Genomic DNA, 26,734 nt, shown 5'->3' with positions numbered 1-26,734 from the left:
CGCTCCCGAGCACCCTGAAACCTGTGAGCAAATTATTTTACTCACCAGGTTAATCTAGTTCTCGTTAGCTCAAACCAGGGTTTAGAGGAACAACTAAATCCGGAATGTGGAGCTGGAGGGGAATGCGTGGCAAAAACCCATGGGAAAAAAAGAAAAGCTGTTTCAAGGACTATGCTGCAACCCGCGAAGGAGTGGCTTTTCTCAAGCTGCTCTAACGAGCAGCTTTTTTTCCTTGCTCATCGAACTTGCTTGAGTTCTTAGGGAAGCGCCTGCCTTTTCGGTGCGTGGCGAGGGTGGGCGGTGGCCGAGAGTCGAAGTCGATGGCCAAGGGGAGCGAGTTCCCCTTGGATGAAACTTGACGCGGACCCTGGGTTCCCAATTGGGGGCCCACCACGGTCTTGGATGCATGGGCTGCGACTAGCTTTTTTTTTTTTTTTTGGCGGGAGGGCAGATTGGGGCGGGGGGAGGATGAGGGAGAACTGCCAAGGGCTTTCCCCGAGTCGCAGAGTCTCATCGCTCGCCACCGCCCGCGCGGGCTTCCGGCTGAGCCCAGTGCTCGGGCCCCGCACGCGGCCGCGGTCAGAGGTCAAGCTTGCGGCAACCCCAGGGCACGCGGGCAGCGGGGCGGGGGGCGGGGCAGCGGTGGCGGTTGCGGGGCATGCGCGGCTCCGCGCGCGGCTTCTCAAACATGGCGGCGGCGGTGTGAAGACCGGTACCGGCTCGCTGGACCAGTGTGACAGAATTTCGCTCTTTTCGCCGACGAGACTCGAGGTGCGTGGCGACTCCAGGCCCCGTGAGTACCAGAGAGGCGCAGCTGTGTTGTCTGCGCTCTGGCCGTTGTCCGCGGGCGGGTGGGAGTCCTCGGCGGCGCGTCCCCCGCGAGGAACGCCCCCTCACCGCCCCGCGGGGTCCGGCCCCAGCTCGGCCCCGCACTCCGGTCACCCACTCTCGGCGGCCTCACCCTCGACGCCAGAGCGCCCCTGCCCCTCGGCGGCCTCACCCCCAAGGCCGCGGCTCCCCTGCCGTACGTAGCGCTCTCCGCGACGCCCCTCACACTCGCCCGGGGCCCGGTCGCCGGACACCGGCCCATCCCGCCCGCGGCGTTCGGGCGCCGGGCCTCTCTTCCCCAGTCGTCCCCTGATCCGAATCGCGGACAGCATCCTCCGGCGGTGGATGGGGCTGGGCTGGGGTCCCGGGACAGCGCGGGTGGGCGGCGGGGCTGAGGAGTAGGGATGACTTTGCGTGGTCTGGGCTGAAACTCGTCCCGGAGCCTTCCGGGGACTTGTGAGATAACTTTTAGAGTTTGGAGGTAAACGTCAGTGCGGGAGGATGCGCCTGTGGCCGAGCGCGGGCTCGGGTCCCGGTGCCAGGTGTCCGTTGGACTCGCGGCACGGGGCTCCAGGCGGTTGGGTGGGGGGCAGCGCCGGTGGCTTGCTCTCGTGGGAGAAGCGGGGCGGGAAGGCGTGGCCCGCCCTGGGGGTTGGGTGCGTGTGCGAGTGGGGGCCGGAGAGCCGGGCTCCAGCTCTCCCCAGGAGCGGAGAGGCGACCGCCGTGCTCTCGCGGCATGACTGGGTCAAAGGACCACTGTTGCCTTCACTTTGAGATGCCGTTCTCGCTTTTTCCTCCTGGATATTGGTTGTGCTACACCCTACTGTGAATCGCCAGGGGGAGAGCGAGTAGGCGAATTTAATAGATTTTGCGTCTTGAGGTTATACGTTGCTTTGAGGGCTGAGCTGAAAATTCGCGCCGCCTTCCCCTCGCCCCCCCACCCCAAATGTTAGGGCAGCACAGGTATTTAGTTACAGGTTCCCGTTTAATGTCTTGATTTTTTCCAAAAAAGGTTTGAATACGTTTGTCGTTCATTATAAAGTGTGATTACAATTTGGTGTTAGCCTCTTCTTTGAAGAATTAGAAGATTAACATTTATGACGTACCTATAGGGTGACTTTAGGACAGACATCTCTAAAAGTGAATGGGTCGGTTTGGAGGGGAAAACTGAGGCAGGGAAAGTGAATACTTCCTTCAGATCATATGATTTGCGAACTTATTGGAGATGGTTTTCTTCCCGAAAACAACTGCAGATGCTGCTGCATTTTTAATGCTCCCAGAGCTATTCATATTTCTATTTTGGGGAAAGAGTATTATAAGATGTATAACATTTATGGAGTACAGCATCCTATTGCAAGCAGTTGTATTATAACAATAGTTCATAGACTCATATTTAATTTTTCTCAATAACTGTTTGGAAATGTTCTTCAGTAACGACAGTTTTGCCTTTCTTGCCATTCTTTTTTTTAAATTACGCGTTAAATAATGTATTTCCAAGGATGAATGTTCTTTCACTATGTTTGTGGTTTTGTATATTTAATGGCAGGAATGTGAAAATAGCTTTTGGAATTGAGTCCAGTTGGGATTTTGAGAAAAGTTTGAGTTCTCACCTGATGCCTTGTATTTTGTTTGGCTATGTGTTTATCCATATTCTTCAAAACAGTCGGATAGAATTTTTTATTTTTGATTTATTTTATTTATTTATTTTTGGCCACGTTGGGTCTTCGTTGCTGCGCACAGGCTTTCTCTATTTGCAGCAAGCGGGGGCTACTCTTCGTTGAGGTGCGCGGGCTTTTCATTGTGGAGCACGGGCTTTAGGCGCGCTGGCTTCAGTAGTTGTGGCTCGCGGGCTCTAGAGCGCAGGCTCAGTAGTTGTGGCACACGGGCTTAGTTGCTCCACGGCATGCGGGATCTTCCTGGCCCAGGGCTCGAACCCGTGTCCCCTGCATTGGCAGGCGGATTCTTAACCACTGCGCCACCGGGGAAGCTCCTGGAGTCAGTCTTAAAGAGGTGGTTTTTCTCATGAGACAGTTGGTCAGTCTCTTTGATTTATGCTTCAGTCAACACATTTTTATTAACTATCTGTGCTGCCTGTAGTATGGGGTTCAGTTCAACTTACTGCTATGTGTGCTGGTTTCTGGGGTCTTTAAGGCTTCCCATTAGTAGTTTATTCCTGAAAATTACAAGGTTATAGTTAAGAAAATCAATACGAATGTAGAACAAGTACAAGTAGTCCTCTTATTTCAATGGCAAATTCAGGGAGTCAATGTTTTGGTCATAATTCTCTAAACAAAATTTGAGTGGAACTCTGAATTATTTCTGACTTATGTGATATTAACTTTGTGCCTCCTTTGTTATGAGTATGTTGATATAAAGATATATTTTTATGAGAGATTGTTTTCTGGGTCAAACAGGTAACATACTGGTTAGGCTTGAGAGAGAAAATGAATTACTGGTATAAATTGAAATCAGTATGGGCTCTGGATAGTGGGTAGTTTTTAATGCTAAGTAACTTTACTTCTATGACCAAGAAGTTTAGACTGTAACAAGATATGAACTGATAATTTAGAGCACTTTCTTTTTTCAAAACGTTTCAGAAATCTCTCAGCTAACAAATAACAAGGGTTGTGATGGTCAGCTATAAGCCAGATGTGACTCTCATTTTCTTTTGAGTTTGTTCCTTTTTAGCTGCCTGTTCCTCCCAGATGCTTCCTATCGCCCCTCTTCCTGCCCCTGTTCCCTTTGCTGTTGGTGTCTGTTTCCGCATCAGTGAAATGGTCAGGGTAATCCTGCACTCTCTCACTGAGAAATAATTGATGATAGTAAAGTGCCTTGAGAAGGCTGAGTAAATGCCAAATTTTTTGAATGAAAATGATGTAGCCCCTTTTTCCACTTAAGGAAGATCCAAATCCCAATTTTAGTTTGAGCTTTTGCAGGGTGGGGAGAGAGGGAGGGAGGAGGAAAACTGCACTTGAATATTTTACTGCCCCTCTGTTTGGGTTAATAGAAATGACTGTTGGAACTTTGGTAACTGGAACACTGGAGGATGCAAAGGATCCTCTGCTATTTGAGTTATTAGTCACCTCTAGTTTTTTTGTGTTTTTTCGTTTTTTTTTTTGCCAGGTTACTCTGATGCTTTTTTTCCCTTTAGGCCAGGTCATTTTTCATTACAGTTGTGAATGGAAATCTGAGGTCATGTTCTCTATTAGGTCACCTCCCTGGGAGTCTCATTGTCTCCTCCTAGTAATATTCCTGGTTTTTAGGATATATAAGATATGAACAAAGTGAACTCTGCTAGCCATCAACGTTAGAGCCATGAGGCTATGGTATGAATATTGGTCTGCCATTGCCAGATATTTTGTAGTTTGGAGTGAGCAAATCAAGTGCCCCTAAGAATTTAAGGAACATTATTACTGTCTGAAAATTACTACATAATGTCTTAGAATTTGAAGTGATTGATGATTTCAGGAACCAAAGACATGGAAATTTTGAAAATGGCAAATGTTGGTCCTTTTGAAAGAAAAAGTTTACCCTTCCTCGGCTTGGAGTCTTTTTTTGTCTTTGGCTGTGTTGGGTCTTAGTTGCTGTGCGCAGGCTTTCTCTAGCTGCCGGGGGTTTCTCATTGCGGTGGCTTCTCTTGTTGCCGAGCACGGGCTCTAGGGCGCCCGGGCTCCAGTAGTTATGGCGTGTGGGCTCAGTAGTTGTGGCTCATGGGCTTGGTTGCTCCGCGACATGTGGGATCTTCCCGGACCAGGGCTTGAACCCGTGTCCCCTGCATTGGCAGGCGGATTCTGAACCACTGTGCCACCAGGGAAGTCCCGTCGTGGAGTCTTAATCTTTATAATACTTTCGTCTTGAGGAAGTAAATAAGAGAAACCACTGCTCTTAGATTAAAATAGGTTGGTATAATTTAGTGATAAGTTTTCCAGGCTCTAACTAATTTGAGCTTTGGTTACTCTAAGATTAGAAATGACTTTACTGTAGCGATAACATCTCATTTTTTAAAAGATAGCAGAGGTGACCATTCTTAAAGCACGATAACTTTAGAAAATTTCAGAAACCATCTAAGATTTGAAATATGCATATGTTGTTTGGTTTTCATGAGTAAGGCGTTTTTGCTTATTTTGTCTTTACGTTGTCTAGTAAGTAAACCTTGGCTACCTTAGAAATAATAATACTTGAGATTTTTATGCTAAGTGATTTCTACTAAACATATATTCCTAAACCTTTCTCTTACTTTCGTTTTTTAGGCATGTGATGGAAAGGTTTTAGCATAAGAAATGAGAATATCTTACTGTGTTAACAGTGAAAGATTTGAGGCTCCTATAAGCAGTTTATATGATGGTGCTGTTCAGCTGAATTTCATACTCATCTGACATAGACTAGGTGAATTCATTTTTTAACCAAGGGGTTAAAAAAAAAAAGCTTTGTATGAGTAATGAGCTGGGAAACATTTGAAGGTAGAGAGTGACTACCTATTACTTGTGACCTGTGTTTATGGCTGTGGCTCTGCCCCTTCCTAAGTTTATAGGAGCAAATTGTTGTAAGAGCGGAAAGAGAGTACCCACCTTTTGTGGTAACATGCCATCGTAAACTTCAGGAGGGACAGATATATTGCAATTTTAGGGCATATCTTGAGGATGCTTTCTTTTCTCAGGGGAAAGTTGGTGGAACTCTCTTCGCTTTTTGGGTTTAGAATACATATTTGATTTTTCTCGACCTCTGTTTCTCATAAGGATTAACTGGTGTTGAATTCCAGACAAACAGCTCCGTTTGCTTGGTATGTACCTTGTAGCCTTGACATAATCTTTTAAGCAAATGTATTGACAAACTTCTTTTAGTTTTAAATTAAGCAGTGAATGAATCACATGTTTATTTTCTGCAGTTCTCTTGCCTCTCTGAATACAGTTGTAAACTTGTGCCCTTTGCTGTGAAACTGCCTTTTTTTTTCTTTTGAAAGATGTTAAGTATTATTTGGAGTGTTTTCCAGTATACTTTAAAGTTATTTGAAAAGTAATGTTCATTATTCTCTTTATTTTTTATTAATTTGCTAGAGTTTCATAAATCTGTTCAAATGAACTACATTGTCTTTGATGATTACTAAAAGAATTAAACTATAGTACTCAATAATTTAAATACCTTTGTATATTGCTTGGCTTTAGATTAGAAACTCTGATTTGAGATTTTTTGTGTGTGTGTGCTGAGGTTTTGAGAGGTTGTAGAAATGTTTAAATGGGTAATTTACCGACACCTGCCTCATGTTTTAAGCATTGTCAGGGATGTTTAGTTTTCTGGTCACTTCAGATTGTGGTTTATTGCATGCTTTTCTGTAATCTGTTGTCTAGCAGGGATTGTTGTTGTCATCATTTCCATTATTTCTTGTAGGGCCAGTGTTAGAAACCATAAATCTAGACTGCTCTGATAATAGGAACAGGCTGTAACCTGACCCAGTTCTTTTGTCAAAATGTTGCCCTGAGAGCTGCCTGTGGTAAATTGACATGCCCTGCTATTAACTTCAGTCCTCTGCAAATGTCGGTGGGCAACAGGTCTTTGGGCAATTAGCCTGTGGCTGTGCTTTAAAACCTTAGGAATTTACAACTATAAACTGGGATTTTGGCAACCCTTGACTTGTTTTTCATTTATCTGTTTTCTGAATGACTCACTTCTTAACTAAATGCATAGCATTCACATATATTGTTTTAAAATTGTAAGGGATTAATTATTTAACTTGGAGACTATAATTTATTTATTTATTTGGCTGCGTTGGGTCTTCATTGCTGTGAGCGGGGTTTCTCTGGTTGCGGCGATGGGGGGCTACTCTTCGTTGAGGTGCGCGGGCTTCTTATTGCAGTGGCTTCTCTTGTTGCAGAGCACGGGCTATAGGTGCGTGGACTTCAGTAGTTGTGGCACGCGGGCTCAGTGGTTGTGGCACGCGGGCTCTAGAGTGCAGGCTCAGTAGTTGTGGTGCATGGGCTTAGTTGCTCCGCGGCATGTGGGATCTTTCTGGGCCAGGGCTCGAACCCGTGTCCCCTGCCTTGGCAGGCGGATTCTTAAGCACTGAGCCACCAGGGAAGCCCTGGAGACTATAATTTTTTAGATAAATTAAAAATTCTTGGAAATAGTTGTTTTCTTCTTGGGTTTGCTTTAACACAGAAAATTTCTAAGTCGTTGGGGGTAGACTTTACTAAAGCGTAATTAAAGTTGCTCCTCCAGAAGGCTTGATTTGATACATCCTCGCTACTAAAAATGTTCATTCTTTTAAAAAATATATTTATTTATTTATTTATTTGGCTGCACTGGGTCTTAGTTGCGGTGTGCGGGATCTTTTACTTGCAGCATGTAGGATCTAGTTCCCCGACCAGGGATCTAGCCCACGTTCCTTGCATTGGACGGCGGATTCTTTACCACTAGACCACCAGGGAAGTCCCCAGCATTTGTTATTTGAAGACTTTTTAATGATGGCCCTTCTTTTTCTTCCCCACCCAGCTTTATTGAGGTATAATTGACTAATAAAATTGTAGTATATTTAAAGTGCACAAAGTAATAATTTGATATTCATATATAGTGTGAAAGGATTTCTACAATCAAGGTAATTAACATATCCATCACCTCACATATTTCCTTTTTTTTTTTTTTTTTAAGATTTCACATGTAAATAATACCATGTAGTATTTGTCTTTGGCTCATTTCATTTAGTATAATGCTCTCCAGGTTCATTTGTATTGTCACAAATGGCAAGGTTTCCTTCTTTTATAAGGTTAAATAATATTCCATTGGACATACACACACCACATTTTCTTTATCTGTTTATCTGTCGATGGACACTTAGGTGTTTCCATACCCTCACTATTGCAAATAATGCTGCAGTGAACATGGGAGTACAGTTATTTCCTTGAGATGATTTCATTTCCAGTGATGGCCATTCTGACCGGTGTGAGGTGGTACCTCATTGTAGGTTTTTTTTTTTTTTGTATGTAGATATGTTCCAGCACCATTTGTTGAAAAATAAGCAAAAAACCAAAACCATCCTTTCTCCACTGAATTACCTTGGCGCTTCGTTGAAAATCTATTGACCATATATAGGTGGAGCTTTCAGGACTCTCTGTTCTGTTCCATTGATCTATATGTCTGCCCTGATGCCAACACTACTCCATCTTGATTAAACAGTACCTTTGGATAAACAGAAAATTTAATCATGGTTAAATCCAGTTTCTCTTGTGATTAGTGCATTTTTATCCCTATCCAAGAAATCTTCCAACTTGTGAACATGGTACATAGATTTCTTTGTTTAGGTCTTCAGGAAAAGAGTATAAAAAATAATGTATATATGTGTATAATTGAGTCACTTTGCTGTAGAGCAGAAACTAACACAACATTGTAAATCAACTATACTTCAATTTAAAAAAAGATAAAAAAAGATTTGGTTTTAATTATTTCTAAACATATATTTTCACCTTCTAGGATTTACAAAATCACTTATTAACTAATGGGAGGAATTGATACCAGTTGAGATTCAGAACTCAGTTATGGGTTAGAGATTTTAGAGAAGGACATAGGAACCTGGGTATATCTTCTATGTGTGACCCATCCCTCAGTTTTTTTGAACTGAATCCGTTTGTGTAGTAATGGGACTTAACTTTAATGTAATTCACAGCTTTTTACTTTCTGACTAGAGTTGGCTAAGTGCCTTTGTTCCCTACCTGGATTACAGCTCATCTCCCTTTACTTTCTGCTTTGATTCAGCACCCTCTATATATTTCACTTTTTCTTCTGCTGCTAGGCTATAGTCCTTAATTGACAGCATCTTCCCAGTAGTATCAAATAGCCAATCCATTTAATTATTTCAATCTGACTTTCAGAGGAGGAGTCTGGGAAGGAAAGGTAATGCTTTGCAAGTCAACTGTGTATGGGTGGCTCCTGAGAGACTGTAGAGGGAGATGAGAGCCCAGAAGGAACCTGAGCAACTCCAGCATTTCATAATCAAGTAGAGGAGGCAGGCTCTTCTTTAGTGTCCACTCATTTTGTACCTTCAGCCTGAAATTCCTCTCTCAGTCTTCTCTGCTCATTGAAATGCTCACCTTTAAAGTACCAGTTTACCTACCATTTCCTCTGAGAAGGCTTCTTTTATATTCCCAGTTCACAGTACCTCCTAACTTCCCAAAGAGCCTGTATTTTATCCTGCTTTGTTAGATAATTATTTGTTTATCTGATCTGATAATTAAATCTGATCTTTTTTTCTATGAGTTTGTTTCTTTGTTTTTAAAGTGTAATTGACCTACAGCACTGTTAGTTCCTGTTACACAACATAGTGATTCCATATTTCTGTACATTTCAAAATGATTACCACGATAAGTCTAGTTACAATCATGATCTGTTACCATACAAAGATATTACATAATTATTGACAGTATTCCCCACACTGTACATTTCATACCTCTGACTCATTTTTTGCAACTGAAAGTTTGTACCTCTTAATCTCTCTCACCTTTCTTTCTTCCTCCCAACCCCTTCCCCTCTGGCAACCACCTGTTTGTTTTCTGTATCTATGACTGTTTTTGTTTTGTTATGTTTGTTCATTTGTTTTGTTTTTTTAGATTCCACACATAAGAAATCATACAGTATTTGTCTTTGTCTGACTTACTTCACTTAGCATAATACTCTCTAGGTCCATCCATGTTGTTTGCAAATGGCAAGATTTTATTTTATTTTTTATGGCTGAGTAATACTTCATTGTGTGTATATATCACATCTTCTTTATCCGTTCATCTGTTTATGGACGCTTGTGTTGCTTCTATATCTTGGCTGTTGTAAATAATGCTGCAGTGAACGTAGGGGTGCATATATATTTTTGATTAGTGTTTTTGTTTTCTTTAGATAAATACCCAGGAGTGGGGTTGCTGGATCGTACAGTAGTTCTATTTTTAATTTTTTGAGGAGTCTCCATACTATTTTCCATAGTGGCTGCACCAATTTGCATTCTCAACAACAGTGCCCAAGGGTTCCCTTTTCTCCACACCCTCACCAGCACTTGTTATTTGTTGTCTTTTTGATAATAGCCATTCTGACAGGTGTGAGGTGGTATGTCATTGAAGTTTTGATTTGCATTTCCCTGATGACTAGTGTTGTTGAACATTTTTCATGTGCCTATTGGCCATTTGTATATCTTCTGTGGAAAAGTGTCTGTTCACATCCTGTGCCCATTTTTTTTTTTTTTTTCGGTATGCGGGCCTCTCACTGTTGTGGCCTCTTCCGTTGCGGAGCGTAGGCTCTGGGTGCGCAGGCCCAGCGGCCGTGGCCCACGGGCCCAGCCGCTCCGCAGCCTGTTTTTTTTTTCGGTATGCGGGCCTCTCACTGTTGTGGCCTCTTCCGTTGCGGAGCGTAGGCTCTGGGTGCGCAGGCCCAGCGGCCGTGGCCCACGGGCCCAGCCGCTCCGCAGCATGTGGGATCTTCCCGGACCGGGGCACAAACCCGTGTCCCCTGCATCGGCAGGCGGACTCTCAACCACTGCGCCACCAGGGAAGCCCTCTGCCCATTTTTTAATCAGGTTGTTTGTTTTTTTGATGTTGAGTTGTCCGAGATATTTATATATTTTGGATATCAACCCCTTATTGGATATATTATTTGCAAATATCTTTTACCATTCAGTAGGTCGCTTTTTCATTTTGTTGATAGTTTCCTTCACTGCGCAAAAGCTTTTTAGTTTGATGTAGTCCCATTATAGCTGATATGTAATAATACCACCATTCAGAAATGTATTACGTTAAAAGGAGGTAGTAATTGATTTTTCACCTTGTAGGAAAGAACACCAGAGAGGGATACCATGGGGCAAACAGTGAATGAAGGTAAGATTTACGTGTCTAAAGATGATAAATATTTTCAGTTATTCATCGGGAATGAGTATCTTTTGGTAGATTGAATGTTTGGGGGGAAAAAAGCCTTTTAAAAAATAAAGTTATAGAAGACGTTAGGTGCTTAGAATTGGAATTTTAGAACTGAATAGCTATTAAAGGTAATCTTGTCTTCCCTTCTTAGTTTTATAAATGAGAAAGCTGACACTGAGGGAGGTTAAGTGAACAGGTCATATAGCAATCTGTGGCAGCCAAGATCACAGTCCAGATTTTCTTACTCTAGTATGGGTGATTTAAAAAATGCTTCATCCTGTCCTGCTCTAGTGAGAAGTTTGCTCACTGTCCCATGAATATGCCACACTCATTTGGACTCTCTGTTTTGAGTTGTATTTTCTTTCCCGTTAATACATTCTTCATACCTTTGTTGTTCTAAATCCTGTTCTTCCTTCAAGACCCAGTTTAAGTCTTCTGTCTCTCATGACTTTTTCTCTGGCTGCATGCTGAATGTTGTGCTCTGCTAGTTCCATTTTTGTCAAGTGTATTAGTTTAGTATAGTCTCTGTACTTAGATTCTTAGCTTCCCTAGAGCAGGAGCCAGGCCTTTATAATTTCACTTTCTTTCCTATTAGAAAATCTTACTGTGGAACTATTTAGTAAATATAAATGTGTACTGTCTTCATACTAGCCAAATTATTTAAATAGAGAGCAGCCCATACATCCCTCTCGAGTGGTCACGTATCTTGAAGCGTCACTCAGTCATAACCAGAAAGTAGATCTGTTACCTTAAATGGTACACCTGGCATCATTCATAGATTCTTTTTTAAGAAGCTTGTCACTTGACAATTCAAGCATCAGTAAGAGTAAAGCAGTGATAGATGGAAACACATCAAGTGTGGTTAAATTCGTTAGTTCATGATGATACTAAAAAACAAAACAAAACTTATTTGTCATCTGTGGAGAAAGGTAGGGGTACGACTCTTTTTTTTTTTTAATTTTTAAAATTTTTTGGCCGCACAGCATGTGGGATCTTAGTTCCCCGACCAGGATCGAACCCATACCCCCTATATTGGAAGCACAGAGTCTTAACCCCTGGACCGCCAGGGGAGTCCCACGGATACAATTCATTATTATGAAAACTAGAAAATAAAGGAAAAGAACAAAGTGTTGATTGTGACTTCTCTTTGTGAGCTCCACCTCAAGGTAACTGAATGGTCGAAGAGGGGAGGATTCTCTCTATAGAAGTTTTCTGGCTAATAAAGACAGGATGATAATTAGAATACCTCCATTTTGCAGCCACTAATGAACTAATGGATCTAGGCAATAATCATCCTTCGCGGCTCATATCACAAAAAGAGAGAGAACTAGGTATATTAGGAACCCCCTGTGAGAAGTACCTATGAAGTCATCTTCTCTCCTCCTCCCAAAAAAGCCAAACCTGAATCTGGTTAAGCTCTTCTGGCTCGAAATAGCAATACGAATTTGGAGAAAATATAAGGACCAGAAGAACCCAGCATCACGAGGAAGTAGTCAGCAAACTCCAGACTGGAAAAATCTGAACTGGTATCATCGGCAAAAAAATTGCTAGGGGAAGGGGGAAAAAGGAGGAGGAGGAGGAGTCTATAGATCAAAAGAAATTTAAGAAATGTATCTGCCATTGCTCTGTATGGACTTTATTTGGGTCCTGATTGAAACAGACGCATTTAAAATATTTAGGACAATGGGGAAAATGAGATTACTGACTACTTTATTTGATAACATTAAAGAATTTTGGTTAATTTTTCAGCATAATAATAGTATTACGATTAATTTTTAAATGAGTCATTTAAGAAATATATACTGTAATAAATGTGGATGAAATACATCTTAGACTTGTTGAAGTCCCAAGGTCCAGTACTGTTTGAGTTCCTCAGCCTAGCACAGAGAAAAACTTTGCCTAGTCCATTGAATTACATTGTATTCTAGCTTCCCTTTCGTTTTAAATTCTCAAAAGCATGCACTTTGTTTCTGAGGCACATTAATCTGAACATTGTAAGGATCAGCTCAGCTCATTTTGGTTTGTTCGTTCATTCAACAAATGCTCAAGGGTGTTCTGTATGCCAGGTCCTTTTCTAGGCACTGAGGATACAGCAGTGAACAAAGGAGACAAAATACAATTTAAAAATTCCTGATCTTTTGGAGCTTAAATTTGAGTGAAGTGAGACATACAATAAACAAATAAGCAAATTATAATTCTGTACCTTAGTACATTATGGGCTTCCCTGGTGGCGCAGTGGTTGGGAGTCCGCCTGCCAATGCAGGGGACACGGGTTCGAGCCCAGCTCTGGGAAGATCCCACATGCCGCGGAGCGGCAAAGCCCTTGCGCCACAGCTGCTGAGCCTGCGCTCTAGAGCCCGTGAGCCACAACTACTGAGCCCATGTGCCACAACACCTAGGGCCCATGCTCTGCAGCAGGGGAGGCCACCGCGGTGAGAGGCCCACGCACCGCAACGAGGAGTGGCCCCCGCTCGCCGCAACTGGAGAGAAGCCCGCGCGCAGCAACAAAAGACCCAACTCAGCCAAAAATAAAAATAAATGGATAGATAAATAAATAAATAAAATTTTTTAAAAAGGTACATTATATATTGGAAAGTGAAGTCCTATGCAGAAAATGAGGATATTAATTATAAAATTAAAACTGGCTTCTATTAGAAAATAGTTTTAGTTTATGGTTTTTATAAGTACTCTTTCAAACTGTTGCTCTGGCCTTCTGTTATTTCTCACTATTTTCTTTCTTTCTTTTTTTTTAAGAGTCAATGGATGCAAAGAAGGAGAATCAAGAGAAAGCTCCTGAGTCAGGCACATCTTCTGTGCAAACTGGTAGGTTTTAAATTAGTTGAGTACAAAATATTTTTCTTCCTCACTCAGTGTTGATATAAACTCTTTTCTTATTGCTTTTGGTATAATCTCTGTATAGTAAGCTCCTGTAAATATAAAATCTAAGCAATAGGAAAGGTCAAAAAGATAGTATTTAATTTTGGAAATTTTACTTTGGTTTCATGTAGAGAGGGATTAAGTTAAAAGATAACCCTGTATTTCAGTGCAAATGTTGCCAAATTAAAGATATATAGTTATTAATTACCATGATTTACCAATTTAAAATAATTTGATTTTTAATAAAAACCCTTCTAACCCTAGAGTCAATGTGAAAGTCCTTTTTTGATGGTCAAAAGACAGTCCAGTGGATTAAAGCTTAGGCATTGAGGGGGTCTTACAGACCTGTTCTATAATCTTGGCCTCATTCTTCACTGGCCTTGTGACCTTGGGCAGATTACTCAACATTCTTAGTCTCCTTTTTCTCCTGTGTAGCACAGGGATAATACTACTTACCTCGTGGAACTATTAGAATTAAAGAAAATGAGTGTAAAGCACCTAATATAATGCCTAGGCTTATAGTAAATGTTCAGTAAATGTTAACTTTATTTATGAAGTCTGAGTTATTAATTCATGTTTTAAGTTTTTGTATTGTGAACAGCATGTATATAGCACTACATCAGAGACTCAGGAGATAGAATCTGACCCATTGCACCTGCCCTTAAGGAAAATGAGAAAATAAGTCATACACAGACAAAAGGCTGAATTAAAAAAATACTACAGCAAACTTACTGTGTTTACCAGAGATTTCCAGGCAAACCTCTTGCCCCTTGTCTTTCTGTTGTACCTGCCCTGCCAGCCCTACTCTTGGAGTAAGTAGTTCACCCATGACTTTCTGTTCCTACAGGAAGATTGCCTATAGAGGTAATCCCCATGGAGTAATTGTTTCTCACTGTAGCTGTGTCCTCAGTGTTCCTTAGCTCGCTTTCTCATTGGCCTTATTTTGTTCCTCAGGTCTTCCTTCCAACCCCCAAAACCCTCCAAAGGAAATGGAGGCCATTAGGGTAGAATGTTCTTCCTTATCCCTACAAATTCCTTTCCATTTTTTTAATATAACAGTTTTATTGAGATATAATTCATATATCATACAGTCCACCCATTTCAAATATACAATTCAGTGGTTCTCAGTAGTACATTCCCAGAGTTGTGTAACCATCACCATAATCAATTTTAGAACATTTTCATCACCCTAAAAAGAAATTCTGTACCCAACTAACAGCCACTCCCTATTTCCTCCCAGTGCCTCTCCCTAGGCAACCACTTATCTACTTTCTGTCTCTATAGATTTTCCTATTCTGGAAATTTCATGAAAATAAATTTGAAAAAATATATTCTTAAAGGTTGAAACTAGTAACTTTTCAAAATTCTCAAACTCTCTGTTTGAGAAATTCTGATAAAACATGATATTACTTAATCACATTGACAGACATCTGCAGATATTTCTCAGGGCCCTGACTCTAACATCTCATTTTAGAAATCAGTGAGTGACTGCTGGAAGGTAAGCTCCGAGACAGCCAGGATTTTTGTCTGTTTTATTAACTGCTGCATCTGCAGTACCTAGTACTGTGCCTGACACATACTGGTGACCTTCTATGGGAATCCATTGATGAATAAGACAGACATGATTCTTGCTGTCTTTGAGCTTAAGTAGACATTAAACAAATGCCCAGTTACAGTTGTGATAAATGCTATGAGGTATTGGGTGCTGATCATTCAGCTGAGAAGCTTCAAGCTCTAGATATTTTGCCCATTTTCTTTACATAGCTTCTGAACCCAAACCCAGCACTGGTAGAAGACATTATGATTCTGATTTACTCTGGAGAAGACTGGGGGGCCTCATAGATGATGTTCAGTTTGCTGAAAGGTGTTTGGGTTAATGTATGGACTAGAATAGAGTACAAATCAAACAAGAAGGACCATAGACATGTGCAGGTAACAAATCACAAAGTTATGTCTGTACATCTGTCTCATGAACAGACCTAACAGTTCCCAAGGCTCCTTTCTGAGAAAGGGTAAATCTCCCCCCACCCCCCCGCAAAATCTGTCAGTGAGGATAAGATGCAGAGGCAGACGGGAACTTCATGCTTGTCTGTGACTTTGACTATTTTGGCTCCTGGTCAGCAATTCCAGCTGTGATATTGTAGATGTATCAAATCTAAATTAGTAAAGCCTTTTGCTGTGTGTGTTTCCCCCATGTTATTGGCAGGCTCTCATCATATGGGCAACCAAGCTGAACGGTTCTGTGGACTAAAAATTTTTGCTTTATGAATAAAGAAAAAAATTAAGGCTCCAAAGGTTAAATTAACTAGCAGTGCAATAGAAAATAATCGTATTATGGAGCACTGCTTTAAAGGATTTGCTAGTTCAAATTGTAGCCCATTAAGACACAAACGGTAATAGAATATTTTAAAAATTGTGTTGGATGAAGTATTTTCCAATGTCATTGAAAAATTTTACAAATGTAACTGGTTTGTGGAAGAGTCTTAATTAAGTTCTTTGAGGTTTAATTGTGAAATGGTTTTGATTTCTCAGTCATTATTTTCAACTTATACTCCTTTCTTCCTGGTATGGTGGCTCCTTAATGACATCCTAGTCAGATTTTTTCCCCCCATTCATGTTTTGTTGTGTTCTTTTGTAATGCTCTCCAAGATCATATGGTGGTAGAGCTTCAGTTAGAACCTTGGGTCCCCTGATTGTCAGGTTAGTGCTTAGGAGGTCACTGAAATAACCTGGTCAGTCAAATTTTGGAGCCACAGATCTCAGTTTTCACTTTTAATAAAGCTATCCAGTATTCTTAAGTTTAGGCTCAACTATGACATTTAGTTTTAGAATAATAACATAAACCATTTATTGAGTTACTTACATGTGTACTACTTCACTTAGTTCTCAAAATACCTTATACCATATGTATTACTTTCCTCATTTTATAGATGAAGGAACTGAGGCTGAGAAAGTGAAATGACTTGCTCAGGGTCACATAGCTAGTAAGGCAGAGTCCGACTGAAAGGCGGCAGGTTCAGCTCCAGAGCCTGTGTTCTTGACATTCTGCTGCATACCTTTCAGCACTGTGGTAGTGCTTGCTTTACATTATCTGGAAGAACAATTAAACCCAGTATTTTTTTTTTAGTGGAAAAATCTCTAAAAGGGTATACAGTGTTACATATGACATGCTTAATACCGTATATATGTGTACATACATATATAATTGCATACTTTCAGGTAACAGTGGTATTCTGAAGCTGGCTCACATCAGCTTGGGAGAGCCAGTGGTACACATTTCTTCCCAACTTTGTGGTTGGTGACTTTACCTTGGCACCTTGCAATCAATCAGCCATGGTGGTAGTATTTACACCACAGAAATCTGCAAACACTACCAGTCAGGCTTTTTGTTTGTTTGTATTTTCTGGAAAGTTGGCTGTTAAACATTTATTAGCAGTGTGTAAGTGGAACTGTTATATCCTTTGAAGGATATATAAGAGGCTAGTAACACAGATTCCCCTAGGGAGGGAACTGTTGAACCCAATATTTTTATAGTGAGGAAATTAGACAAGAGTATAGAAAAAACCTCATGGTTGATGAGAATTAAACTTTGTATGAATTAATAGTACCTTTAATACTGCTATCAAGTCTTTCAGTGTCTTGGCAGTGTGACTGGCACAGTGAATTGAAGTGTCCAGGCAAAGTATACTGCTTTCTGACCTTCTCTTCTAGCATTATAATATATCATGAAGACTAAGTGAGAGAAAGGACAGCAAGAGTTTGTAAAAAATATAGATAATTACAACAGTGCATATCAGTCATTGCACTGATGACTGGTTTCTGCTTTGTTCTGCTACCATATTCTTAACACCCTGGATGGGGATCTAATAGTCAATTGAGAAACAGTGCTGGTTCTCAGAGATTTTCTTTCCATAAAGTATTGCTTTATTTCTGCTATACCACACGTCTAAACACTTTTAGATCCCTGTGAAAAACAAAGAAACGCCTTCACAGTAATGGGATGAAATGGTAAGAACACGTCTTGAGTAAATTTATATTTGAGACATATGAGTAGAATTTGCTCTTACTCTATAAAAATTCCTTTAGTTATTTCTAGAGTTCACATTTTCAGAATCACTGTGCTGCAGTCTTCATTACATCAAGATGATCTGGATTGTAATTTATATCAGCTGTTATTATCAGGAAGTTGTCTTATTTTTTAATTTCCATGCTGGTAGTCGAATGTAGATCAGGAAATTTGAATCTGTTCTTTAAGAAGTATTTCTTTGAAGAGATATGGAACTAAAACCCATTTTATTCCAGAAAGTTAGTATACATATTATATGTATTAATGGGAATTCCCTGCTGGTTCAGTGGTAAGACTCGGCACTTTCACTGCCGTGGGCCCAGGTTCGATTCCTGGTCAGGGAACTAAGATCCCACAAGCTGAGTGGCATGGCCAAAAAAAGGAAACAACAAAACTATTTTTGCGTGTTTTTTTCCAGATGATTTTCACTGGGAAAATTACTTGAAAGAGACTGGATCTTTAAGTGCTCCTTCAGAGTGTTTCAGACAGGTATGCCAAAATTCTGTAGATGTCATGTTGTATATATTGATGTAAACTATTCACTTGTTGAAGGGTGACTGTGTGATTGTTAGGTTCTAGTAGTGTGAGGAGATAGTGGGATTGTGATAGTGCTGCTTAAGAACCAGATGGTCTCTTTGCATCCATTCATTAAGAATTTACTTTATGTCAGATATACTAAGCTCTTATGACTGCCCATCTGGAGAGAAAGACAGATATGTAAATAATTAATTATGAAAAGTGTGATAACTATACTGGGAGGGCTTACAGAAGAGGTGGCTATCTGAGGTGGTTGGGATGAGGGGAGAGATATTCCAGGCAGAGAGAACATCCAAAGCAAAGGCACGTGGGTGTAAAAGAACCTGAGTGTTTAGGGATGGTATGGGGTGGCTGAAGCACAAAGTGGGTAGAAGTGATAGTATGGAAATGAGATTAAGGTGCGGTAGCTTTTAACCTCTACTGAGGATTTGGGCTTTATGTTAGGCAGTGGTGAGCTGCCGTTCGGCTTATTTTAAGGGGAATGGCCTAATCATATTCTTATTTTAGAAAGCCACTCAGGATGCATTTTTGAGGCTGTATTTGGGTTGCCTGGAAGTGGGCAGATGAATAAGATCAGCAGTGGGCAGCCAAGTCAGGCTGCATGTCAAGCCAAGGAGAGGGTTTGGAGAAGATCTTTTTCTTAACCCTTATAGCTCTTACTTTGTTCACCAACTGCTGTGACTGTTACTTAAAACGTTCCTCGCGTATTCTGGTAACATAACTGACCATTTGATTTTCTTATAGTTGATGCATTTTAACAAAATTTTATTTATATGTGTGTGTATATATAGTCCAAGATTCCACCAGCTAATGACTTCAAAGTTGGTATGAAATTGGAAGCCCATGACCCTCGCAATATGACTTCAATATGTATCGCCACAGTCGTTGGAATTACTGGTGCCAGGCTACGTTTAAGACTGGATGGTAGTGACAACAGAAATGATTTTTGGCGGCTTGTTGATTCTCCGGACATACAGCCTGTTGGGACATGTGAAAAGGAGGGGGACTTACTTCAGCCTCCACTGGGTAAGGATAAACAGTTTTTAAAATAACATATTCTTGTTAATGTAATATTCAATAGAAATAATTTTAAATGGCCTTTTAAAAATCTCTTCTTCTGGGCATTCTTACAAATAGATAGTCAGGTGGTTACTGTGGAGAAAGTATGAGAAAGTAACTCAGTACCATATGTTATAGAGTTTCACCTAAGTACGTATTTGGCATTTGTGTGCTAAAGGTTCCCCACTCCAGTGGAAGACTCATTCTGCCTTAAAACTTGAAATGTCAAAAGCAGCTCTACTGGATTACACATGCAGATTCAGAAACCCTTCTGTGGGAGAAGTTGTAGCATTTGATATGAGTCACTTCCTCCCTCAATATTGTCTAATGAGCTATTCATCATTTTTGGTATGGGGATGAGCACAGCAGAAGGGTATGATTTTACATCGGGACTCCAGTTTCAGACTTGGGAATTTCATTACACCTATGTGGGAAGAAGTCATAGTGAGAGGGGTAGGAGTCAGTACCTATAGATCTTTGAAAAGGAGGAGATGGATGGAACTCTTCAGCAAAGGTTTTTAATACAAAGCTCTCAACTTTGACCAAGTTTTTAAAAGGTAAGAAGTGTGTGACACTAATTTTGTGCAAAAATTTTCTCTTTTAAAGAGTACCATGGTGTTCTGTAGAATTTAAGGATTTAGTTTATTACTTCTACATTCTGAGTGAATGGTGGGTATTGGTTTTTGTTTCTTCTTTACAATGCTAAAAATGAAAATTCTCTATTATAAAGCACAGTGAGCGAATGGATTTTTTTGTCTCCTACTAGTGAAAAATTCTCTGAGAACCAAAAATGTAAGATAATAATAACTACTCTTTTAGCAATATCTTTTTATACTGTCCTTGCTGTAATTGTTACTTATTCCTAATTTGATGTAAAATATTTGAAAAAACTAATCAGAGATGTGTTATTCCAAGAAGATGGTTTAGGGTGTATGTGTTTTATGCTTTTCCCCTTTTCTTTCTTCATATCATTCACATTTTTTGTTGTTTATTTTTATAATATTTCGTAAATCATACAGAATTCTGTAAGAGACATAATATAAACCTGAGGCTTAGTGCTTCCCTGTTTGGATTTTATTTCTCTGTTTACAACATGATACTATGTGTTTGTGTTTTGTTTAAAGGAAACATAGCTATTGTGATTGTCAGCATTTCAAACACATAACCAAATTTATAATCATTCTTTTTTCAAATTACTTTTAGAGTTTATTAATTAAAAATATGAAATACATAGCAATACATGCTGATTAGTGTGTATTTTGACAGCACATAAAAAAATACAATTTTTGCCAATTTGCTCATCAGGCGCTTTTGAATAGTTTCCATTTTAATATAACACAACTTATTTCGTTTTCCTTTTTAAAAGGTTTATTTATTTAAACCTTAAAGGTTATTATTGAAAAGGGATTTTTTTTGTTTTTATTTTTGTTTTTTTTGGCTGCGTTGGGTCTTTGTTGCTGCGCACGGGCTTCCTCTAGTTGTGGCGAGTGGGGGCTACTCTTCGTTGTGATGCACGGGCTTCTCATTGTGGTGGCGTCTCTTGTTGTGGAGCACGGGCCCTAGGCACCCGGGCTTCAGTAGTTGCAGCACGCAGGCTCAGTAGTTGCGGCACACGGGCCCTAGAGTGCGTGGGCTCAGTAGTTCCTGCGCACGGGCTCTAGGGCGCGCGGGCTTCCGTAGTTGTGGCACACAGGCTTAGTTGCTCCGTGACATGTGGGATCTTCCTGGACCAGGGATCGAACCCGTGTCCTCTGCATTGGCAGGCACATTCTTAACCACTGCGCCACCAGGGAAGTCCCTAAAAGGTTTTTTTAAAGTTTCAACATACATGGAGAAAAGTGTACAGCTTATAAATGAACACACTTGTATAACCAACACCTAAATCAAGAAATGGAACATTGTCAGCCCCCTAGAAGCCCCATTCTTGCTGATCCCCAGTCATATCCTCCTCCTTCCCAAAGGTAACTACTGTCCAGACTTACTAATATCATGGATTAGTTTTATCTATGTTTGAATTTTTAACATGCACTTTGATCTATTTTGATCTTTTAATCTATGTTTGACTTTAGGCAATTAAAGAATTAAGAAAAATGCTAAATTAAAAAAGATAATCATGGTACATCATGTAATAGGATAAGATGGGGGTTAAGAGAAAGGCATAAGGACCAGAGAATGATTCTTATGCACTATTCTAACCACAGTGTGGAGAATCCATGCTGTGGATAACTATTTATTAGATAGCACTAATAATACTGATTTATTTTAAGAGAGTGTGTAACAACCCTCCCCCATTTTTCCCAGCAACAATTATTTTCCTAGTCAGATTAAGGGTGTTTTGGTACATGATTATTATAGGATGACTTTCTGTCTGAACTTCCTTGGGTATTTTATCCTATTGATGGACCCATTGCCAATGTGATTCATGTGCCTCCCTATCTTAACGCATGTATTCATCAGGGATGCATGCCAAGTTCTCACCAATTCTGGCATCAAGGGAGGCAAGTGTTGCATGTAACAGATTGCCCCCAGAAAATACTAAAATTAGCAGACCCCTGCTCCCTGCTGCACTTGCCAGATGCTGTGATATTCACCATTAATTGATGAGATCTCTAGAGAAGACACCTGTTGAGTCTATTTTGATAGTATCTGATACAAGTTCTAAGATAAGATCATTTAGTGTGAGCAAAGATTACTAAAGTGAGAGCTGTCTTTTTTCCCAACATAATGTATGAAAAATTTCAAACCTACAAAAAAGGTGAAAGAATTTTACAGTGAGCACCCACATACCCACTACCTAGGCTCTACCGGTTATCATTTTACTATACTTGCTTTATCAGTTATCTGTCCATCTGTCCTCCTGTTGATTCATCAGTCCATCATATTTTTAAATGCACTTCAGGATAAGTTATTGACATCAGTGCATTTCTCCTAAATACGTTCGCATGCATATCATTAACTAGAGGTCACTGTTTATTTACAGTTTTTTTCCTTTTGAGGCGAAATTTACATATGGTGAAATGCACCATCATAAGTGTACATTTGCTGAGTTTGACAGAAAACTGTCTTTCGGAAAGGAAATAAGGCAGGGGCTCTGAGGAAAAAGAGGGACTGGAAGTCTTTTGCAGCCTTTTTACGCCGCGTGTGTGGTTGTTGGTGGGGAATGGAAGCTCTCCTGGGCTCTGGCTTGGATTTCTCCTAGTATTATGGCCCATTCCCAACATATATGTGTATGTTGGTGAACCCTAGCTAGTGGCTTCTTTAAGATGAGAATTTCTACCCCCACTGTAGCATTCTTGTGTAATAGTACAGTGGATACAGTAACACTGATTGGAGGGTGCACCAGCTCCTCTTGCCCATTTCCTGAGTTCCTCAATAAGAAAGTCACTCTCTGGAGGAGAATGGTAAATGAAACGTTTTTTATAAATACCAACTTGCTGTAATATCACAGGGAGGCTTTTAAAAAATGATTTCTGCTTTATTTTATAAAATAGGGTACCAGATGAACACATCATCTTGGCCAATGTTCCTCTTGCGAACACTGAGTGGATCTGAAATGGCACCTGCAACATTCTTTAAGGAGGTGAGAAAGATGTTATGAAAAGCTTCCATTAACTGGGCTGTGGTTTTATTGTTTCAGTGGGTGCTTAAATGCTTTGTCTTCTCTGACATGGAAAGCAAAAATGCTTTTTAAATTACTTGATTGGCAAGTGTATTAGTCTGCTTGGGCTGCTGTAGCAAAGTACCACAGACTGGGTGGCTTAAATAACTGAAATTTATTTTTTCACATTTCTGGAGGCAAGAAGTCCAAGATCAAAGTGTCATCAGGGTTGGTTTCTGGTGAGGCCTCTCTTCTCAGCTTATAGTCTTTTCGCTCTGTCCTCACATGGCCTCTTCTCTGTGCATGCGTGGAAGAGAGGGATCTCTGGTTTCCCTTTCTCTAGAAAAGACACGAGTCCTGTGGGCTTAGGGCCCCACCGTTAGGACCTCACTTAACCTTTATTACCTCCTTAAATGTCCTGTTTCTAAATATAGTCACATTGGGAGTTAGGGCTTCAAATTATGAATTTTGGGAAGATGTAACTCAGTCCATAACAGTGGCTTGAACAGAAATTTATTTTCTCACAGCGCTGGAGGCTAGAAGTTGAGATCAAGGTGTCTGCAGGCTTGGTTTCTTTTGAGGCCCCTCTCCTTGGTTTATAGATAGTCGTCTTCTCCTCTTTGGGAGGAAAAGATACATGAGCTACGTATCTGCATCCTAACTTCCTCCCCTTATGAGGACATTGGTCATATTGGATTAGGGCCCACCATAATGGCCTTATTTTAACTTAATTATCTCTTTAAAGACCCTATCTCCAAATACAATCACATTATGAGGTACTGGGGTTAGGACTTAAACATATGAATTTTGGTTGGGTGGGGGGTGAGACACTATTCAGCCTGTAACAGCAAGTCATAAAAAAGGCTCAGTTTTAATCATCCAGTAGTCAAAATGAATTAATACCTTCTTTCTTGACCTCAGATACAAAAAGAGGTACTCTACTGGAAGCAAATGTTTCTTATTATTTTTTATGTACCTTCAGAAGTGAACCTTTGCCTCAGTTTGCTATGTTAGTCGTCTCTTTGATATTGGAGAAAATGATGGGACAAAATAACCACTTGAAAGTAACTTGGAGAGATTTGGTTGCAGAAGTAAAAGAATGTTATAAACAGTCATCAGAAAGAATTTGTTACAAGGAAATACTTGTTATATAACAAAGAGGGAAAATTCCAAAAATAGTTTATGCTCTTGAGAAAACGTTGAAAGAGTACACTGTGTTAAGAAACAATGAATGAAAGCCAAGTTTTAGTTAAATTACGGGTCAAAATATTTCTTTCTCACTCTCTGTCCTCATTGTAGTCTCAGTCATTAAATTTTATTACAGCCATTCATATCAGGAATGGTAAACATTGATTGTAGGTTTTAAAAACTTTTCAAGAAGATTAAAGATATAAAGATGTGCAGTGTCAATTGACATGATTCCTGCATTGCAAAGAAAAAATCTTTGAGTATAGCTTTGGGCAGCATGAATGCTGTAAGTGGGCTTGCCCTACCAGCAAGGGGCACAGGTGAATGCAGTCCCTTTGGGCATTGTGTAAAGCATATGTGAGGATAGCTAACAGCAAAAGAGATGTTTAGTAGTAGTCTTTATTAAATACTTATTAGCTTAGGCTGTGGCTTTAGAAAAGCCACTGGATCTATTTTACTTATTAAGTTGCTTTATCAGCTAGTCACATGCCGCATGTCACATTATGTTTTTCATTTTTAAAATTATAAAAGTAATTCATCTTTGTGTGGGGGGAAAAAATCAGGCAATATACTTAACTAAAGTGAAAAATTAGTGTCCATTTATCCCGTCCATTCCTCCATTCTACTGTTCTCTCCAAAATGTTCTTCTTGACCTTTATCTGTGCATTCACAAACATATGTGGGCTTTTATTTCTTAAACATAAATTGGAATATATTTTGTGATTTAGTTTTCCCCCTAAAATATGGATTTTTAGAAATTTCCATTTCGTTTCATATATATTTTAGGTTGTATTGTACTCTTCTGTGGTATGGATTACCATAAGTGATTTAACCTCTCCCTAAGGATTGATGTTTAGGTTGTCTCCATATTCTTGTTTAAATCATCTACAGTGGACATTCTTATAGAATGTTGTATAGTTCATATAGAACTTTTTCTGTAAGTGTGAATGCTTACATTCTTAGAAGTAGAATTCCTGTTCAAAGGGAATGTATGCTTTAAGTGTTGAAATATACTGTTAAATTGCACCTTAAAAGGGTGTTCCACACTATGCTCCAGTATTAGTGTATAGATATATTCATATTCCCACACCTTTACTAGCAATGAATATTAGCTATCTTTTAAAATTTTGTGCATCTTTTTTTGGAGGTGGGAATGGTAATGGTATCCCATTGTAATTTGCATTGAAGTGATTACCAGTGAAATTGAACTTTTAAAATGTGTTTAATGGCCTTTTATTTTTCTGTGAATCGCCTGATTGTAGCCTTTGCCTTTTTTCTACTGGATTTCTTTTCTTACCCTTACTGATTTGTGGGGTGCTCTTTTCAGCCAAGCTTGGAACTTGGCCAGGAGCCATCTTAAATCCTCACTCCTCCTTGACCCTGGCCTCTGGATAGCCAATTAATTAGGAAGGCTCACCTACTTAGCTTGCTAATTATTTCTTTGTTGTGTCTCTTCTTTCTAACCTTAATGCCACTGCCCCTTGTGCAGGCTTTCCTCTTGCCTAGACTGTTCAACTAGCCTTATAACTGCCTATAATTGTCACCCTTAAACACAACTGCTAGACATATCTGATACAGAAGCCATATCACATCATTCCATACTTAAAACTCCTTTGAAGTTCCCATTTGCATTCAGGATGAAGTATAAGTTTGTTAATATGGCCTTTAAGGTGCTCTGTGATCTGGTTTACAGTTGCCACTTCTTGCTTTGGATTTTATGTTCTAAATTGCTTATAATAGCCTGTCCATACCATATTCCTTTTTTTAGGCTGGTTATCTCTGGTTAATTCCTATTTTTATTTTAAGATTCATTTCAGGCATTAAATCCTCCAGGATACCTTCCCTATTTTTGCCTCTGTATTCTTATACTTCTGTAGCACCTTGTGCATATGTCAGTCTTTTTTAAAAATAAATTTATTTATTTATTTATTTATTTTTGGCTGGGTTGGGTCTTCATTGCTGCGCGCGGGCCTTTCTCTAGTTGCGTGGAGCAGCGGCTACTCTTCATTGTGGTGCGCGGTCTTCTCCTGGCGGTGGCTTCTCTTGTTGCGGAGCACGGGCTCTAGGCGCGTGGGCTTCAGTAGTTGTGGCTCGCAGGCTCTAGAGCGCAGGCTCAGTAGTTGTGGCGCATGGGCTTAGTTGCTCCGTGGCATGTGGAGTCTTCCCAGACCAGGGCTCGAACCTGTGTCCCCTGCATTGGCAGGAGGATTCTTAACTACTGCGCCACCAGGGAAGTCCCCCGTATGTCAGTCTTTGTGGTTATTGGATTATATTATTATTTTCACTGTCTCTTGGTTCCTAGACTGTGAGTTCGTTTTGAAAAGTTAACATGGCTTTGTATTTGCAGTGCCTATCATACGTCCTGGTACGTACTTGTTTGTTTGATGAATAAAGAAAGGATGGGGGAGTGCAGGAAGATGAATACATAGAGAGGGAGAAGATAGGTTTAGTTTTCGACATGTTGAAGTGCCTCTGGGAAGTTTGAGGAGGAATGACTACCACCAGACATTAGACATAAAGTATTTAGAACTTAGGGGCTTCCCTGGTGGCGCAGTGGTTGCGCGTCCGCCTGCCGATGCAGGGAAACCGGGTTCGCGCCCCGGTCTGGGAGGATCGCGCATGCCGCGGAGCGGCTGGGCCCGTGAGCCATGGCCGCTGAGCCTGCGCGTCCGGAGCCTGTGCTCCGCAACGGGACAGGCC

General features: G+C 40.4%; 1 protein-coding gene across 4 annotated transcripts in view; it reads left to right on the top strand.

Annotated features, from left to right (window-relative positions):
* The first annotated feature begins 693 nt into the window (after positions 1-693).
* The window catches only part of SCML2 (Scm polycomb group protein like 2), a 76,425-nt gene continuing 50,384 nt past the window's right edge, over positions 694-26,734 (top strand). The window contains exons 1-6 of one of the 4 annotated variants that reach the window (XM_007108246.3): positions 694-771; positions 10,625-10,670; positions 13,464-13,532; positions 18,071-18,141; positions 18,981-19,215; positions 22,740-22,828. In XM_007108246.3, coding sequence (XP_007108308.1) covers positions 10,649-10,670; positions 13,464-13,532; positions 18,071-18,141; positions 18,981-19,215; positions 22,740-22,828 — 486 coding nt within the window. In that variant the 5' untranslated portion in view covers positions 694-771; positions 10,625-10,648. Of the gene's footprint in view, positions 794-10,624; positions 10,671-13,463; positions 13,533-18,070; positions 18,142-18,980; positions 19,216-22,739; positions 22,829-26,734 lie in introns of all 4 variants that reach the window. The other 3 variants (XM_007108249.2, XM_007108248.3, XM_007108247.4) reach the window with 3 other exon arrangements.

This window comes from Physeter macrocephalus, chromosome 21, assembly GCF_002837175.3.
Source record: "Physeter macrocephalus isolate SW-GA chromosome 21, ASM283717v5, whole genome shotgun sequence".
Taxonomy (NCBI): Eukaryota; Metazoa; Chordata; class Mammalia; order Artiodactyla; family Physeteridae; genus Physeter; species Physeter macrocephalus.
Note: the sequence above shows the minus strand (reverse complement) of the source record. Positions and strands in the feature narration are given on the sequence as shown.